The 18,553-nt window shown below is 45.1% G+C and overlaps 1 protein-coding gene across 2 annotated transcripts in view; it reads left to right on the top strand.

Annotated features, from left to right (window-relative positions):
• BIVM (basic, immunoglobulin-like variable motif containing) overlaps positions 1–17,986 on the top strand; it is a 31,581-nt gene extending 13,595 nt beyond the window's left edge. Inside the window, exons 4-10 of one of the 2 annotated variants that reach the window (XM_056109716.1) lie at positions 1,682–1,777; positions 2,052–2,156; positions 2,727–2,821; positions 12,223–12,355; positions 13,084–13,167; positions 15,366–15,462; positions 16,340–17,986. In XM_056109716.1, coding sequence (XP_055965691.1) covers positions 1,682–1,777; positions 2,052–2,156; positions 2,727–2,821; positions 12,223–12,355; positions 13,084–13,167; positions 15,366–15,462; positions 16,340–16,633 — 904 coding nt within the window. In that variant the 3' untranslated portion in view covers positions 16,634–17,986. Of the gene's footprint in view, positions 1–1,681; positions 1,778–2,051; positions 2,157–2,726; positions 2,822–12,222; positions 12,356–13,080; positions 13,168–15,365; positions 15,463–16,339 lie in introns of both variants that reach the window. The other variant, XM_056109715.1, reaches the window with a different exon arrangement.
• Positions 17,987–18,553: the final 567 nt, after the last annotated feature.

Genomic DNA, 18,553 nt, shown 5'->3' with positions numbered 1-18,553 from the left:
GACCATACATAGCACAGGCACGTAGGCCCTTGGTCAGTTAAAGGGCCAGCTTCCCACAGGGGACCTTATGGGATGCCAGGGATCGAACCCAGGTCACCCTCGTGCGAGGCATAAGCCCTACTTGCGGTATTAGTGCTCTGGCCCTGTCTCAAGGTCTTTAGACAGCTGGCAGTAATCTGCTGTCAGAGGTCCAGACCTGTGTGTCTGGAGCGAGGCTCAGAGAAGCCGAGAACCCTGCCCAGCCTCACACAGCAGACAGCAGATCCTATGGTCGCACACTACAACCAGACTCAACTTTCTTTTTCTTTTGGGGGAGATGGAGAGGACACACCCAGCTGTGCTCAGTCAGGGCTTTCTCCTGTGCTCAGGGATCACACCTGTTCGCAGGATCATACCCAGGCTGACTGCATGCAAGGGATGCTCCTTCCCTACTGTTCTATCTCTCCGACTCCCCCAATTTCACTTCATGTTATCAGTCATGATTTATGTCTTGGAGTGTAGGCTAAGGATTCAGGTCAGGCCCTGTCCCCCATTCCCCCAGGTTAACCCTCACTGGTGATTTTTTTGCTTCTGTGTGTGTGTGTGTGTGTGTGTGTGTGTGTGTGTTCTGTGTTTTGAGTCAAACCTGGTGGTACAGGGGAACCGTGCAGTGCTGGCTGGCATGCATCCCTGCGCCTCCAGCATGCAGAGCTCTTTCTCTCTGCCCCCATGGATGAGTTTTCAGCAGAGCTGGTACTTCCGCCCATTTAGTTCTCGCACTAGCCCTTAAATAAAATATGTCCAGTGAATAGAAACCTTTGATTGTGAGGTAGGAGGGCCAGTGCATCATGCAGCTGACCCAGGTTTGGGCCTCAGCAGCGCGAATGGTCTCCCAAGCATTGCCAGGTGACTCCTGAGCACAGAGCCAGGAGTCCTCGCTGAGCACCATCTCCTTCTCCTCCAAAAGAGATTACACTGGGGTTAGTGATCAGGGTTTGGGGATACACAAAAGACTTTCGGAACTAAGCAGCTTGCTGCAGAGATGCCTCCGGACTTTGCGCCAGGCCGACTTCATAGGAATGCTTCAGACAGAAGCAGGCACTGTCCCTCCACCTGCCCATTAAGAATCCCAGCGGCCGCCAACTTTCAGAACTCAGTGAGAAGTGCAGGTACACAGGCTCAGTGATGGCAAACTCCAGGTCTCAAGGGATAGGGGATGAATTCATCCTTCTCATCTCCCCTTTCCCTTTGGGACCCTGGAGGTCACACCCACAAACTGCCTCTGGCTGCTACTGAAGCTCCTTAGTGGCCGTGGTCCAGAGACACACAAAAGAAATCTTGGAACAGAACAGCACGCTGCAGAGATTTTTCCAGACCCTAATTATCTAAAATTTTAGAGTTCCAGTAGCTATTCATGACAAGCAATCCAAAAGAAAGTATGGTGTAGATTGTCATAGAGGCAGGGGGAGGGTTGGATTGGTGTGGGGGACATTAGTGGTGGAGAATGGGCACTGGTGGAAGGATGGGTGTTGGATCGCTGTATGACCAAAACTCAAACATGAAGGCTTTGTAACTATCTCACGGTGATTCGATTAAAAAAAAAAAATCTAGGTTCACGTTTCTGGTAGCGATTTCAGCTGCAGTGTTCATTCTCTGTCTTTTTGTGTTCTTTCAAATCAAGACACGTGTTTTGTTTTCCCAGGTACTGCATCAGCCGGCCACAGTATAAGACTTCCTGTGGGATCTCGTCTTTAGTCTCTTGCTGGAATTTCTTGTACAGCACAATGGGAACTGGAAAGTAAGTGTGCTGTTGTCGATTTACAAGTATCCCCAATTGGAAAGCTATCTGGGTTGTGTAAGAATAGATTATTTATGAATTGCAAAACAAAAGCTGCTGTTTTTTGGGATGGGGCACTTAGCTCTAAATACATGCATGTATTATTATTTTTTTTTTATAAATTAAGAAATGGCAAAAATTGTTTCCAAACCAAAATTACCCATGTCCATCAAGAAAGAATGGTTACTTGCTTCTGGTGAGCATTGTGTACTGAAGGGAGCTCTTTCTCTTCTAGCCTTCCACCTATTACTCAAGAAGAAGCTCTGCATATTTTGGGCTTTCAGCCCCCGTTTGAGGATATTCGGTTTGGTCCTTTCACGGGAAACACGACGCTGATGAGGTAAAGCCCTTGGTCACAGGCATTGCCTGGTCTCTAGATCCACAAAATAATGCTCTGGGGAGTTGATAGAAAATATTTGGTTTCTCAATTCATTTTCATTAATTAATTTTGTTTTGATTTGGTTTTTGGACCACACCTGGCTTTCCTCAGGGCTTAGTCCTGACTCTGTCCTCAGGGATTACTCCTGGTAGGCTCAGGGGACCACATGGGATGGTGAGAGACTTTGCAAAGCAAGTGCCCCCCTGCTGTCCTGTCACTCCGGCCCTCTCAAGAGCAAACCTCGTATCTCATGGTCACCCAGGCAGGGTTTCTGCATGAATCTCTCCACCACTGGATTAGCCCCATTCTTGTCTTCTTATTCTTTTGTTTGTTTGTTTGTTTGTTTTGCTTTTTGGGTCACACCCAGAGGTGCGTAGGGGTTACTCCTGGCTCTGCACTCAGAAATCATTCCTGGCGGTGCTCAGGAGACCCTATGAGGTGCCGAGGATTGAACCCGGGTTCGGCCACATGCAAGGCAAATGCCCTACCCACTATACTATCGCTCCAGCCCTGTTCTTGTTCATTTTTCAGGTGGTTCAGACAAATTAATGACCACTTCCATGTGAAAGGGTGCTCATATGTTCTCTATAAGCCCCACGGGAAGAATAAAACAGCTGGAGAAACAGGTAGGTAGTTACTGAGAATATTTATACACACATCACATGCACACTCTCACATCCACACATCACACATGCACATACATACTTTAGGTTTCATCTCAGAGTGACTCTTTTGATTCATGGGGCATTATAAAAGTCCTAAACACAATCTGTTAATCTTAATTTAGTTTCTCTTATCAAGGGAAAAATCATTGTATTAATCTCTAGGGCATTTCCAGGAACAGTTGATTGGCTTTTATCGTCATTGCTCTTGGAGATTTAGTGCATGCCAGAAATCCTGCTTTAAAGCATTCATTTTCTTGTTTGGGACTACAGCTGTGGTCTGTGTGTGTCCCCACAACAGTGTGATGCCAGGCCTACCTGATCACCTGATAGCAGGATGCAGGCACGTGAGAGGAATGTTCTGTTCTAGGTCCTTTTCATAATGGGATGGAGCTCACTCCAGAACTTCTTCAGTTTTGCACTAAGTATTTGCATTATTTGACAGCACCCGTTTTTCTTAATAGCCCAATAATCATAATTCAACAAATTAAAAAAAATTGTAATACAGCATTCTTGGAAAGAACCTGTGGTCCTTGTTAAAACGTTCCACATGCCTGTATTAGAGAGTTGGAAGGGGGAGTCTGGTGCAACAAGTTGCCACCAAGGTAGCAGGGATTGACTTCATCCTAATTGAGGAGGATGCTCGCTAAGACTGCTTGTGCCAAGGATGATTGCAGAAGCCGAGGTGAGGCCCGCGGAGAAGTGACTAGATAGAATCTTGTTGAGCGCAGTTTTTGTCAACAGAAGAGGGAGAGGGCTGTTAAGGTCTGAATTCAGGGCAGGTTTTATATCTTGAGACCTGAGGTATCAGGGTGGCTGCAAGTCAGGCAAACTTGGAATTCACACCTCAGTGTGCGCACTTCCTGGTGATGTTACCTGGAAATTTGGATGCTGGCTGAGTCCCCCAGAAGAACTTTATCTCTGCTTGTCTCCCCTTACTTTTGTCACTGAAGATGAAGAGAGACATCGAAACCACTCTTTGGCCTTGTTGGACACAGATGGTCCATGCAGTTAATGCTCCCTCTTTCCTGGCTGCTTTCTGTGCCTTTTCATGGGGTGGGGGGGTCTCCTCCTTTTCTGTTTCTAGTGAGACTGTTAACACACCTGTCTCAGTCATCGGCCATCAGGGGAAGGCTGTGAAAGGATAGGGTGGGGCCAGACACCCGCCTTGCACGCAGCCGACCTGGGTTTGGTACCAAGCACCACCTTTGGTCTAAGTTGTCATCCTATTTTGGAAACACTTCATCTTTATTTTATTTGTTGACTTTGAGGGTCACATCAAGCAGTGCTCAGAGGGCACTCCTAGCTCTGAAGTTAACCCCACCCTGCCACAAATGATCCCTGGCATACAGCCAGAAAGGAGGGAAGACGAGAAGGGGAGAGGCAAGGAAGGGAAGGAAGGGAGGGAGGGAGGGAGGGAGGATGTTTTCCAGAATGCTAATTTTCTAGTTTTTGTTTGTTTGTTTTAATTCATTCATTCACAGTTTTATTCCAGAAGTTGCCAGGTTCTCTTCAGTTTGCTTTAAAAGCCGCTTGCTGGACTGTGGGGATAGTATAGGAAGAAAGGCACTTGCCTTGCATGCAGCTGCTGCATTTGTGCCTCTGGTTCAAATCCCTGACACCACATGGTTCCCTGAGCACAGCTGGGAATGACCCCAAGTACAGAGCTGGGGTAGCCCCTTCTCACTGCTGGGCGCAGCCTAAAATACCAGAAAGGGAAAAAGGAAGAATCTTAAGAGAGACTTTGCATTTCTTTTTTTGCCTGTTTCTGGGAGAACTGGGATATTTTAATTTACATTCTCTGGGGACTTTTATTTTTAATCATAGGTGGGATAGTTTATACTAGCTTATGATGATAAATTTTCAGAGGAAATAAATTTTTTCTGTCCAAAATTGTTATCCATCTAGACAGATGTATTTCCTTGGGTCTTGTTTGGTCGAATGAATGTACTTCTGACCCAGGGTTACATAGAAGTGATTTAGCCCTTGGTTTCCCTGCTTCACCTCCTCTGTTCTCCTTAAGATTCTTGGAGGAGAGGCAGAAATTCACTTTTACCTGTCTTAGATTTCCACCTGGTTCTTTAACAAAAAGACAGAACAGGAGGAGGAAGACAGCGTGTTTGCAAGTGCGGTGAACAGCCAGGGGGAGAAACTTTGCTGAGAAGGAGCAGAGCAGTGGCCAAGGGTGTTGACTCCCATGATTGGAGAGAGAGTAGGGGTACTGCTGGTCTTGCACCCACCCCAGTACAATCCCTGGCACTGCCAGTCATCCCTGAGCGCAGAGGTAGGAGTAAGCCCTGGGTACCTCTGGGTATGTCCCAAGAAACTGAAAGTAAGATCATTTTGAGTAAATAGCATCTTCCACAAAGAAAGATGCTTTGGTCTAGAAATGACTGGCCTGGGCAGCTCACCCTGCAGGTAACTGCACAGGAGGCGCAGGGTGGGGCGGGCAGTTCCTGGGAAGAATCTCTGGGCTACCTGAGGGCAGATAAGGTCTGTCCAGCTCTCAGGGCACGGGGAGTTTGTGGGGGATGCCCTTGACCCTTGTACTCCCACTGCATCTCAGGGTATGAGACTGAGTAGAACCTCACATGCACCATGACAGGCTGCACTTGAGCAAAACAAGCAGTGGGCCTAAGTTTCTGTTTCCCCCCAAAGAATTCCCTGAGTTTGTCCTTGACTGAAGATAGAAATCCCCTAGACACCTCTAGCCAGGATGATAAGCAGGATATCTCTGGGCATAGCAGGTGAGCAAGACCAATTAGATCACAGACTTGTGACTGAATAAATTGTGGCAATTCTTGGGAAAACTGCCAACATTGCTTATGGAACGATATATTTTATAATGTCCTCCAGAACAGGAGTCAAGGTCCTGGTCAAGACTCCCGCTGCATTGGATGAGGCCTGGACCTGAGCTCGAGCTAGCAATAAAGGTTCCTTTGCTTTTGCATTCTCACTCGTGGAGCTGGTCTCTCTGTGAACGGGAAACCCAGAACCCGGTATAACAAGGGTTGCCGGGGTCTGTGTGCACTGTGCTGAGGGTTTCTTTCCTTTAGGAAGGCAGAGAAAGGCACTGCGCTGTGTTTCTGGGAGTTTCTTTAGCGGGAGCTGTTGCTGTTGGAAATCTTTCAGTGCCTCTTTCTTAGTCGGAATTGTTTTTACAGACTGACTGGGCTCTCGTGTCTATTCTGGGTCTTTCGTTTCCTGGTGGGCCCCCTTCTGTGACCGGGCAGCTGTGCAGGTCACTCATTTGCGGACGTCCAGTGGGTCAGGGCTGCAGTGGAAAGTGAGCTGACTCACAGAACCAAAACAAAACCCTGTGGGGGAAAAGTGAACACAGCTATTATTGTGCATTAAGTGGTCTTTTCTTTGTTTGTTTTGGGACCATTCTCAGCGATGGTCAGGGCTGATTTCTGGCTCTGCACTCAGGGGTCACTCGTGCTAGACTCAGGGGACACTTGGGGGTGCTGGTTGGCTGCATGCAAATCCTGGGCCTTGCACACTGCACCCCAAGTTGACTTTTTATAAAAAATTATGATGAAAGTTGTGCTAGAAATTGTTAACATGATTCTCAAACTGTTACCTCACTTAAGATCATTTAACTTTAAAATTTTTTTTAAAAATTTTTTAATTGAATCACTGTGAGATAGAGTCACAAAGCTTTTATGATTGAGTTTCAGTCATACAATGATCAAAAACCCATCCCGCCACCAGTTCACATTTTCCACCACCAATGTCCCCAGTATACCTCCTGCCACCCCCATCCCATCCCACCCCCTGCCTCTATGGTGGACAGTTTCCTTCTTACATTCTCTCTACTTCTGGACGTTATGGTTTGCAATACAGAGACTGAGAGGCCATCACGTTTGGTCCTTTATCTACTTTCATCACACATCTCCCATCCCGAATGATCCCTCCAACTGTGATAGACTTAGTTATCCCTTCTCTATCCCAATTACTTTCTCCCCCAGCTTGTGAGGCAGACTTCCAAGCTGTGGAGCAATCTTTCTGACCCTTGTCTCTACTGTCCTTAGGTGTTAGTCTCATATTATATTACTTTATATTCCACAGGATTATTTACTTTTTTTTTTTTTTTGCTTTTTTTTTTGGGTCACACCCAGCAATGCTCAGGAGTTACTCCTAGCTTTGCACTCAGAAATTACTCCTGGCGGTGCTTGGGGGACCATATGGGATGCCGGGGATCGAACCCGGGTCAGCCGCGTGCAAGGCAAACACCCTACCTGCTGTGCTATCACTCTGGCCCTAGGTTTATTTACTTTTTAAGATGAACTTTCATTGTTTGTGTGACTTCGAACTAGTGGTGCACTTATTTGCTGACATTTGTGACAGGGAAGGCCCTATTTAAAAAAATCATTTGAAACATCTACTGCAGTTTATAAAATTGATTTTTTTAAAAATTGTACTAGGTGCTATCACTCATTATAATTTTGATGTACAGAAAATAGCTGCCTTATCCCAGCACAACCCCCAGGGACCTTCACTGCGCCACTGCCCACTGCCCAGGGCCACTAGGCATTTGTAGTCTGTTTTCCCCGTCCACTCGTTTTTCTTGACTTGAACACAAGGCCAGTTCATCTTGTTCATGTTGTGCAGACAGACGCCCTTCTTCCCCAGGAGCTCTCGGGGGCTTCCTTCCTTAGCATCATCCACAGCCAACCTCCTCTGACTTTCCAAAGTCGTCTCACCTGTACCGAGTGCATTAAAAGACGTCAGTTCAGGCCCTGTTAGGATTAGGATCCTAGGCGCTGGCTGTTCTATTGGATGCTGTAAAAATATATTCAAGAGATTATCGTAGATTTTTTTTCATAGGAGATCAGGCTTTAAGTAACAGTCCATACTCAGCTAATTCAAAGATGATCAGAATGTTAGTAATATTAACATAGGGTGAGAAATAATAGCAAAGGCATGGGGCTGGAGTGATAGCACAACAGGTAGGGCGTTTGCCTTGCATGTGGCTGACCCCGGTTCTATTCCCAGCATCCCATATGGTCCCCCAAGCACCGCCAGGAGTAACTCCTGAGTGCATGAGCCAGGAGTAACCCCAGTACATCGCCAGGTCTGACGCAAAACAGCAAAAAGCAAAAAAAAAAAAAAATGATAGCAAAGGCAGCAGGGTTCTCTGTACTGGCTGCTAAACATACACATATATTCCTCACCTGACTGGAAGCCTCTCAGAAACCTGCAGTGGGGAATGTTTGCTCTGTCACTTAAGCCTCACTCTGATTGAGACTGAATATTATTTTGAACTTAGGTTCTATCTGTACATGCCTTTACCTGACTAGAACTACTTCCTTGGGTGTCTGTTTTCATTATTATTAAATCCTGCATTTCCTGTCTTTTATTTCAGAGGACCATCTCTTTTCTGCCCTTGCCCCGAAACTCAGGGGGTGCCTTACGGTAGGCCTCGCTCTGCCCTCGCACCCTCTACTCTCCACAGACGTGGCTGTCCCCTGACTCTCCCTTCCCCCCGACAATTTTGTTCTCACCCTCTTTATGCTGTTCCCTCTGTCCAGATTGTTGGCTCCTGCCACTCCCCCGACTTCCGTCCTGGATGCACCTTTCCGGATTCCTCAGACCTGATGTGCTCTTGCTCCTTTGAATTATGTTCCCTCTCTTGTGACACTGTGTTCTTCTACCCTGCAGGGAAGGTCCCTGGCTTTCCTTCCTTGAAGGGCAGCTTGAGATACTGTATATTGGGGTTTCCCTGGGGTTCCAGTAGCTCTTAGCATCATCAGTTAAGTGCCTGGCAGTTTCTTACCGAATTGCATTAAATGAATTGCCCCTCGTAAATCCACACTAGTGGCCCTTAAAATGTGGTTTCTAGAGCACCAACAGCATCACTTTGAAGCTTGTTAGACTTTCAAATTCTTTTGTGGTTGGTTTTTGGGCCACACCCAGCAATGTCTGGTCTTATTCATGGCCCGGCGCTCAGGGATCACTCCTGGCAGTGCTTGGGGGACCATATGGGATGCTGGGGATCGAACCTGGGTCGGTCACATGCAAGGCAACTGCCCTACCCGCTGTACTACCGCTCCATTCCCTTAACACTCGCAGGTCATTTGTCTCTGCCACAGACCTACTGGGCCTGTCATTTGCTGCCCGCCTTCTACTGCTGCCCAGTTCTCCCGCGAACTTTGTAAAGCGCCACCTCCTTTTTTAATTTTTTTTTGTACTTTTTGGGTTACTCCTGGTTCTGGACCCAGGAATTACTCTAAGAATTGTTGGGGACCATATGGGATGCTGGGAATCGAACCCGGGTTGGCCACATGCAAGGCAAACACCCTCCCCACTGTGCTACCACTCCGGCACTCTCCAGCCTCTTTATCTGGAGCTGCTTCCTTCTCCCAGGGCAGAGAGTTCAGTGATTTTCAGGGGTGCAGGGGAGTCTGGGATTTTTAGGGGGCACAGGGTAACCTGGGATTTGGAGCTGGTGCCCCAGGGCTGCTGGTGGAGAAGCTGAGACCTAAACTCCCTCCTTTCTTCCCAGCCAGAACAGCTCTGCGTGGGTCCTTTCCATGGCCTGTGTCCTATGTGCTTTCCTGCAGACCTGTGTGAAAGGCTGGGGTGGAGGAATGATTGATGTGAACGAGAGTTTGGCGAACTGTAGCCCACGGCCAGCAGTGAGTTTTTGTCTGGGGTGCATTAGCGTCCACGCTGCTGGGCACACAGGCCTGAGACCTGCGGCCACCGGCCCGTACAGGGTGTCCTTAAGGTGTCCCTTAAGGAAAGGCCACCTGGCCTCAGAGTGCCCAGGTGCTTTGAAATAAAAGAGGGAAAATTCCCAGAGTCACACTGAGTTCACACACAGGACACTGTGGAAGAAAAACTTGCCTCCTGACTTCTAGGAAACAAGCCTGTGAGCTGCAGAGGGGTGTGAATTCTGGTGAGAGAAAATGTTCTCACCTACTTCAGCTTCCCCCTAAGCCCTGAAAATACTCCACGACTGTTCTTTTGCTAATTCTATGTATATAAACTTTGTAATATGGGCTATATTGAGTGTGCCACTTGGCACTCACTCCTGGTGGCACCTGGGGGGTCTGTGACTGCTGGGGTGGCATGGGCTGGCCCCACCCCTCCACCCCGCCCAGTCCCCAGCCCCGCTTCAGGCCTTTGAGAGTGACTGTCCAGCTCTTAGTGTGCCCTGACCCGGGTTTGACTCCAGCACTACCTGTTCCCCTGAGCCCTGCTAGGTGTGGTCCTGGTGGCCGCGGTAATCCCCAGCACTCTGGGACACAAGCTTCAAGGCCTCCCTGTCCCCTTGTATAGAAGTGTCTGAAGTTGATGGAGAATCACCAGTGGGTGGCACTGGACCTCCTGAGCCTCACTTGAGAGTTTGCCCCTCCCCCCATGAATAAATGAACCCATTGTCCCTTTATGTCACATATGTGATTTTGGATTCCACTGAACTTAAGAAAGGACGGAAGTGTGAAATAGTTTTTTTTTTTTAAAGAAAATTGCATGGGGAGCCGGAGCGATAGTACAGTGGGGAGGGAGTTTGCCTTGTATGTGGCCAACCTGGGTTTGATCCCCAGCATCCCATATGGTCCTCCGAGAACCGCCAGGAGTAATTCCTGAGTGCAGAGCCAGGAGTAACCCCTGAGCATCACCAGGTGTGATCCAAAAAGTCAAAAAGAGCCGAAAGGCCTGAACCCAGGCTTTGCAAGCTGGGATGCTCAGGTTCGATTCCCGGTCACACCTGGCTGTGCTCATTGCTGACTCCTGGCTCTGTGCTCAGCGGCGGGGGGTGGGTGGGTGCTGTCAGGTGGGTATGTAGTCCAGTCAGTGGGACTGTGGCCTGCAGAGACACTCAGACTTGCCAGCGCTGCCCTATTTTTAGTTTCTAATCTTCCTGGGCCATTATTCATTGATGATGAATAATTTAGTTTCTTCCAGGAGATGCTTTTTGAGGAAACCTCGCCCATGACCTGAATCGTGGATTGCTGCTCTGGGCAGGGCTTTGTGGAAGAGCCCATGGCTCTTAGTAGTGCAGACACAGGACTGGAGGGTGGGTGTGAGGCGTCTCTGGCCAGCCTGTGTCTCTAGAGCATTTTCTCCCTTTGGTGTGTGCATTCAGGGGGCAGGGGCCAGTTTGTGTTCTGAGAACTTGGGTTCTTTATATCTGTCAATATTAGTATTCATTGCCTTGTGGGTGGGGGTCATGCATTCTGGGAACCCTGCAGGATGGTCTCTGGAGTGGGAAGAAATCCATCTTTGAGAATCTAATGAAACGATTCCTAGTTCTTATACATCTTTTTTTTTCTTTTAATGATTTTTTTTTTGTGTGAATCACCGTGAGATACAGTTACAAAGCTTTCATGTTTGAGTTTCCATCATACAATGATTGAACATCTATCCCTCCACCAGTACACAATTTCCACCAATGTCCCCAGTTCCCCTTGGCCCCCGCCCCATCCCATCCCTCCCTCTGCCTCTGTGGCAGACAATTTTCCCAATACTCTCTCTGTCATTTTGGGTATTACGGTTTGCAATACAGATACTAAGATATGGTTTGCAATACAGATACTAAGGCCATCATGTTTGGTCCTTTATCTAAGTTCAGCACACATCTCCTATCCTGAGCGATTCCTCCAACCATCATTGAATTAGAGATCCCTGCTGTATTCCAGCTGCCTTCTCCTCCAACTCATGAGGCAGGCTTGCAACCGTGGAGCAGTTTTCCTGGCCTTTGTCTCTATTGTCCTTGGGTGTCAGTCTCATATTACGTTATTTTATATTCCACAAATGAGTACAGTCATTCTGTGTCTGTTCTTCTCTTTCTAAGTGAAATAAGTGACTTACTTCACTTAGCATGATACTCTCTACGACCATCCACTTATAAACAAATTTCATGACTTCATCTTTTCTAACAGCTGCATAGTATTCCACTGTGTCGATGTACATCTTTCATGTTGGCAGCTTAGTCCCCTAATACATTTTCATAATGAAGGGGCAAAATTGCTCACTCAGAAAGTTCTAGTGGCAGAGTGGCATAGCTGGTGACGTAGTCGCTTGCATAGGGCACTGGGCTTTCTGCAGTGCTGACATTTCATGACTGTGTGTGTGCTGGGAGTTTTGGTAAGCAAGGATGCAGCCTTGGCACTTCCGTTTGTTACTAGGTGGGTCTGAACTTCAGTCTCCAGGGTCAAATGAAAAGCAAACTCCTTAGTTCCTCCCCCCCCCCCCACCAAATCTGTCAGTAGTGCAGTAGTGTCTCATTCCCCCAAACTGTCAGTGTCTCCCCCCACCCCCTGGAATGCGCCCGTCCTTCCGTCCTAAGCAGCGGGGTTGTGGGGATTACAGGTGGTGTTTTTGGTTCCTGAGTGTGTGGGTTTGTTCTTTTGTAGCATCAGGCGCCTTGTCCAAGTTAACACATGGATTGAAAGAGGAATCTCTGGCTTATATCTATCATTGCCAGAACCATTACTTCTGCCCCATTGGCTTTGAAGCAACTCCCGTTAAAGCAAATAAAGCATTCAGGTAAGTGTTTCTGGGTTTTGAGTGGCAAAACATCAGGAAAATGTATTGGGGAAAGTGTTCAGGGAACAGTCACTTACACATTCAAAGACTTCGTTATTGTTATTTACTTTTCCTTACATCATATTAGACTCCTCTTTGCACACTTTATTCTCTAGTTTCATCCTAACGCTCCCCCCTTACTCTGAATATCTGTCAAAATGCAAATCGTGAGAAAGTAGGTCCTGCTACTTTCTACACCTCTGCCTGCACCTGCAAATCTCCAAGATGCTTTGAAAATTGGGCAGATTCCAGACCTACTTAAACTGTAGTCCTCAGAGAAGGGATGCAGGTATCAGAATGATTCCAAGTTCCCCAGACAAAACACAGCTTTCAGGGTTTATTTTTAGAATATATTCTGACCTTCCTGAATGCACTTGAAAGGAGAAAACTAGACAGTGACCTTGGAAGCAGGTAAGAGTTTTTCCTTTTCTTCTTAGATGCTAGAAACTTCATACATTTTTTAGCCTGAAATTTTGTAATAGTTGGGCATATAAGTATAAATTTAATTTTTACTTCCTTTTAATGACCTTCAGAAATCAGCTCAATCAAAAGCCGATTCTAGCACTAAGAGGTACCATGTTTATTTGAGTAGACTTAAGTACATATTTTATTAACATATTCAAAGCAGAATGTCCCAGGGAATGAATTGTCTGGTCAAGCTTACCGTGAATGCATTTCATATTCAGCAGGGGGCCTCTCTCATCGCAGGAAGTAGAATACTGGATCCTAATTGGAGAATCTAGTCGAAAACATCCTGCTATTCACTGCAAAAAGTATGTTGACTTCTCTTTTGTTAAATCTGATGCGCAGAGTGAATCACAGGTCTTACCTGGGGAGATCATAATAAGTGAGTAACATGCCATTGAGTTGCGTGACATTTTCAGGACCATGGAGAACACCTGCTCCTTGCCTGTCAGTGTTCATGGAGGGACATGGAGTGTGATTTCCTCTCAGAGAGCAGCTTTGCTTTTCTTTGAATTTCATAATCATGAAATATTCTTTTTGTGTGTGACATCTTCTGTTTAAACAGTCTGTGAGACTCACCTACTGTTTCATATGTACCAATAGTTACTTTGAAAAAAAAAATGCAGTTGCTAAGTAGTATTGAGTTGTGTGTGAGTAGAATCAAAATTGAGTTGTGTAGCGTGTTATTTATTACAAGCATTTGAATTTCTTTGACTTATCTCATAAAGTTCAGTCTTTTAAACCATGGATTCTGGTAGATTCAGAGAGTTGAGCATTACTCTCTAATGCCAGAACATTTTCATCATCCCTCAGCAAACCCCAGACCCCATTAGCAGAAACTCTTGATGGTCTTTCCCCCAACCCCTGGTAACCACTAATCTACTTTCTGTCTCTGTGGGTCTGCCTAATGTGGATATTTCAGGTAATGGAACCACACAATATATGGCATTTTGTGTCTCTATTTTTTCACTTAGAACAATGTTTTTAGCATACCTTCATGTTGTGATTAAGAATACTTAAAAAAAAAAAGAATACTTTAGATGGCCAGGATATTTCTTTGTATGGCTATGCCATGTTTTTCTTTTTGTCTTTTGAGGACATGTATGTACAGATTTTGTTTTCGATGGATAGATACCTAGAAATGAACTAATTTATAGACTAGTTGCATATTTAAGAAAATGAAAGTTCTCCAGTGTGGTTGTACCACTTTATATCTTGACTGGCAATGAATGAATGTTCCAATTGTTTTCTTCATCTTTATAGTGTTGATAATGTCATTCTTTTAACAGTTTTACTGAAATTTTATTATCTCAGTTTTATTGGGGTATACTGGGCTGGAGTGATAGCACAGCAGGTAGGGTGTTTGCCTTGCACGCAGCCGATGCAGCCGACCCAGGTGACCCGGGTTCGATTCTTCCACCCCTCTCGGAGAGCCCAGCAAGCTACTGAGAGTATCTTGCCTGCACAGCAAAGCCTGGCAAGCTACCTGTGATGTATTCGACAGGCCAAACACAGTAACAAGTCTCACAATGGAGACATTACCGGGTCTGTTTGAGCTAATCGATGAACAATGGGAGGACAGTGCTACAGTGCTATATTTGATAAAATATGTATATTTAAAGCCTAAATTTGCTGATGTGTTTATATTGAAAACTGATTGCCACAATCTGCTGGTAATATGCTAAACAGCTCACAGTTACCTTGTGTGTGTGTGGGTAAGGACACTTAGGATCTACTCTCTGGAGTTGGAGGGACAGTACCAGGGTTAAACATATGCCTTGTATGTAGCCATCTTTGGTTCAATTCCTGTAACTATGGAGGTTCTCCAGAGCATCACCAAGCGTGACCCTGTGCATAGAGCCAAGAGTAAGCCCTGAGAATCTCTGAGTGTGCCCCCTGCCCCCCCACTCCAAAGAAAAGAACCTACTCAATAAATTTTGAGTACACTATAATATACAATATAATGATTTTGCTGTATAGACCACTAAGTGTGGTATGTTTTTTGATGCCCTTATCAATTGATTTAAAAAATAATTGCCAATTACATTCTTGTAAAGTACAAAAAATACAATAGATTTTTCTTTATAGATCTTGAATATTACATTTATATCAAATTCACCTATCAATTCTAGTAATAGTAGAAAAAATTTGTAATTTCTTTGGACAGTCATACTGCCTGTGAATATAGATTTTGCCTACCAAATATTTGGAAAATGTATTTAATTCTAAAAGGAAATATGGGATGTTTCTACTTGTAGGTGGCATCTAGCAAGTCTATATTTATTTCATAGAAAAGTAACCATTTTAAAATTTGAGACCCTTGGATATGTAGAATCGTCTTAACAGCAAGACTCCATTAGAGTTTATAGGTGGAAGAATCAATCCAGGGATTAGAGAATTACTTCCTGGTAGTATTATAGCAAATTGCTTGTGTGAGAAGTTCCAATGTGATGGAAGTTTGTACTTAAATGAAAAACTGTGTTTTATCTTTACTTCTTAACTATAGATGGGCGGATATTGTTACTGATCTAAACACTCAGAATCCAGAATTTCTAGATATCCGGCACTTAGAGAGGGGGCTACAATACCGAAAAACAAAGAAGGTAAGAACACCAGTGCGAGCATCACCATGGGAAGCATTTCCAGTCTGACCAAAATGAAGTCATTTAGTCTGTATCTGTTCAGTGGTAAATAGTGGAAACCCAGTTCAGACCTTAGAAGGAAAGGGGAAATTATTTTAAGGATCCTGGGGTACCTTCATCAGGGAGGGGCAGGGAGTAGAGTCTGGAATCCTACGGGACTAGAAGCAGGTCACACCCTGGCAGTAGGAGCCATATAACCCTCATTCATCTGGTGTTCTGTGTTGTGCTTACCTGGTTGCCTGGTTATTTACTCCCTGAAAATCTCCATCCAGCACATGCTGTCTCCTTCCATAGAGGCATTCTAATCCAAGGCAGGTCTGTCTCGGCCTCTGCTCTGGCCTAGCATGGGTCAAGTAACGCGTCTGTGCACCGAGTAAATGCCTAGCTGATATGATCCCACGACATACACAGAGTGTCCAGTGGAGAGGATGAGCAATGATCTGAGTTCTGGGTCCAGCCGATGAGGAGGGGATAGTAGGTGTGAAAGCCAACAGAGTCCTGGAGGTTTGAGATGCTCTTGAAGCTGCATTCTTGCTTGCACATGTACTTCACTTGTTTGTTTCCTTGCTTGCTCTTTTTCACACTAAAGAAGCCTGTGTTTTCTCTTGAACACATATTTCCCCTTTCTCTCCTCTCACATCTTTCTAATCAAGTTTCCTTCACTAAAACCTACCTTGCTATACACACACACACACACACACACACACACACACACACACACACACACACACTACTCTTGAGGCAAGGAGGAAATAACAAATGCAATCAAAGGACTCTACTTAATAGTATAGCTCATTTCCTATCATTTTCTTTACCAAAATTCTTTTCCCCTTGTCAGGTTGGCGGAAATTTGCATTGTATCATAGCATTCCAGAAACTTCATTGGCAGCGGTTTGGCCTTTGGAATTTTCCATTTGGAACCATCAGAGCAGAGTCACAACCTCCGACACACAGCCAGGGAATGGCCAAGTCGGAGAGCGAAGACAACATCTCCAAGAAGCCGCACGGGCGGCTGGGCCGCTCTTTCAGCGCGAGTTTCCATCAGGATTCGGCGTGGAAGAAGATGTCCAGCATCCACGAGCGGAGGAACAGTGCTTACCAGGGCTACAGTGATTATGAGGGCAATGACTGACTGAGCCTACCGGCTGCTGACCAAATGATGGAGTTGCTGCTACGGAGCAACCGTTGTCATGTCCACAATGGTCCTGGCCTGGACCATGCTAAGACAGTAGGCGAGCTAACTAAGGCTACCTTCAGTAGGAACAGATCATGCGGGATGAAACATAACCTTGTAGTTCTCCGGTTAATAAGCTTGTATAGGGTGACGGTGATGTGACTGCAGATATATGAGCAGATAAGCACAGATTATCGTCCTTTTAAAGTTTGGAGTATGTAGATATTCTGGACAATTTCACAAACTCCAGTAAATGACAGATCAGTCAAACACAATTTCATTTAATAGATTGCAATTTGAAATCCTTCAGCATGATTTCCTACGGCTCGATTCCCACTTGTTGCCTAGATTTCATTTGTAAGCTCAAGATGTATTAAAGCACCCTCGGCCCTTTTCAGAAAATGGGGCTGTTCTCATTTTCTCTCATGGTGAAAGCTCATTTGAAATTGTTTAGCTAGTCTACTCATTGTTTTACTTGCGGCAGTTTCTCGCCAGCCTCACTGTGTCCTGCTTAAGTCTCTCAGGATCCTTAATAAAGAGGCGAGAGAGAAAGGCTCCAGAAACTGATCTTTTCCATTGTGCAAATGGGTGGTTTTGGAGCACTGATTCAAGCTATTCTTGGTTTTCTTGACTTTGTATGCTACAGTCAGATATTGGCAAGAATTTTAGGACTTCAAAGGCTTGTCAAGTTCAGAATGGACCTAGTTTTTAGGAGCAGAGTAAAAGAACAAGTTTCTCTACCCCAGGTGTTCTGATAAATGAGATCCTCTGCTATCTGATGGCCTTCAATGGGAGGTCATGTGTTGATAATAGCATGAAAGATGAGTTAGAAATTTCCTCCAGAGTCATTCTCCCAACTTCCTGAGCTTTTTCTTCATGTAGATGGTGAGCCGAAATGACCGAACACTTTACTAGTACCATCGTTTTTTTTCTCCCTGTGATTCGCAGACAACTAGGATCTCTTGTTCTTTCATTTAAGGATCTTTTTCTGAGACTCAAGTCAGTAACTTGATGATTACCAGGTGCTGGGTATGGTGGTGAGCGTACCTCAATACACCTCAAGGAGAGGGTTCAGATTTTTATTTTTTAAATATTTTCATTTTATTCTCTTTGAATTTTATATCCATCTCCATTCAGACATGCCTAGCCTATAGAAGGAGAAATATATAATGAAATGGTCTTTTTTTCCTGAAGACAGTATTTTGCTTGGAATGCGAAGGATTGACCGATTTGTAGGTTGTTGATTTTGTTACTTCATACTGAAACTTTTAAGAAGTTTTCATCAAATAAAGTTTTGTTTTCTACTTTTAATCATGTGAATGTTTTGGACCTTTGTTTTAGGTAGGAGGTACCTTTTGATTCCCTTTGAACATACTGTTTGAATACAGTTGATCAATTCTAAGTAGACTATTGAATCATCACATCTGAGACTTTTATAATCAAGAAAAAAATCTTTATTATGATTTTAACTGTAGATTCCTGTAAGACTTTATAATAAGTAGAAAATTCTTTTTCTCCTCCATCTTACATTTTATATTTGGCACACACTCAGCAGTGCTCAGGACTTCCTCCTGGATCTGCACTCAGATCACTCCTGGTGGGGCTTGGGATCGTATGTGGTGCCAGGGATTGAACCCAGGAAGCCACATGCAAGGCAAGTGCCCTACCTGCTGTAACTATCTCTCTGACCCATTAGTTGGCAATTATTACACTAATCTTAATCAAATGAAGTAGTCCATATTGTAGGCTGAACACAGGTGACTGTCAGCAATGAACTGAATTCAGTTTGTCAGAGAAGAGGCTGGGAAAGCTGAGACAATTGTAGAATTAGGAAGCTGAAGAATTTAGAGACATCTAGGAAAGGAGAACGAGCTGACA

This window comes from Sorex fumeus, unplaced genomic scaffold (assembly GCF_029834395.1).
Source record: "Sorex fumeus unplaced genomic scaffold, SorFum_2.1 ptg000008l, whole genome shotgun sequence".
NCBI classification, from domain to species: domain Eukaryota; kingdom Metazoa; phylum Chordata; class Mammalia; order Eulipotyphla; family Soricidae; genus Sorex; species Sorex fumeus.
The sequence above is the reverse complement of the archived record's forward strand: the minus strand, read 5'-3'. Positions and strand labels throughout refer to the sequence as shown.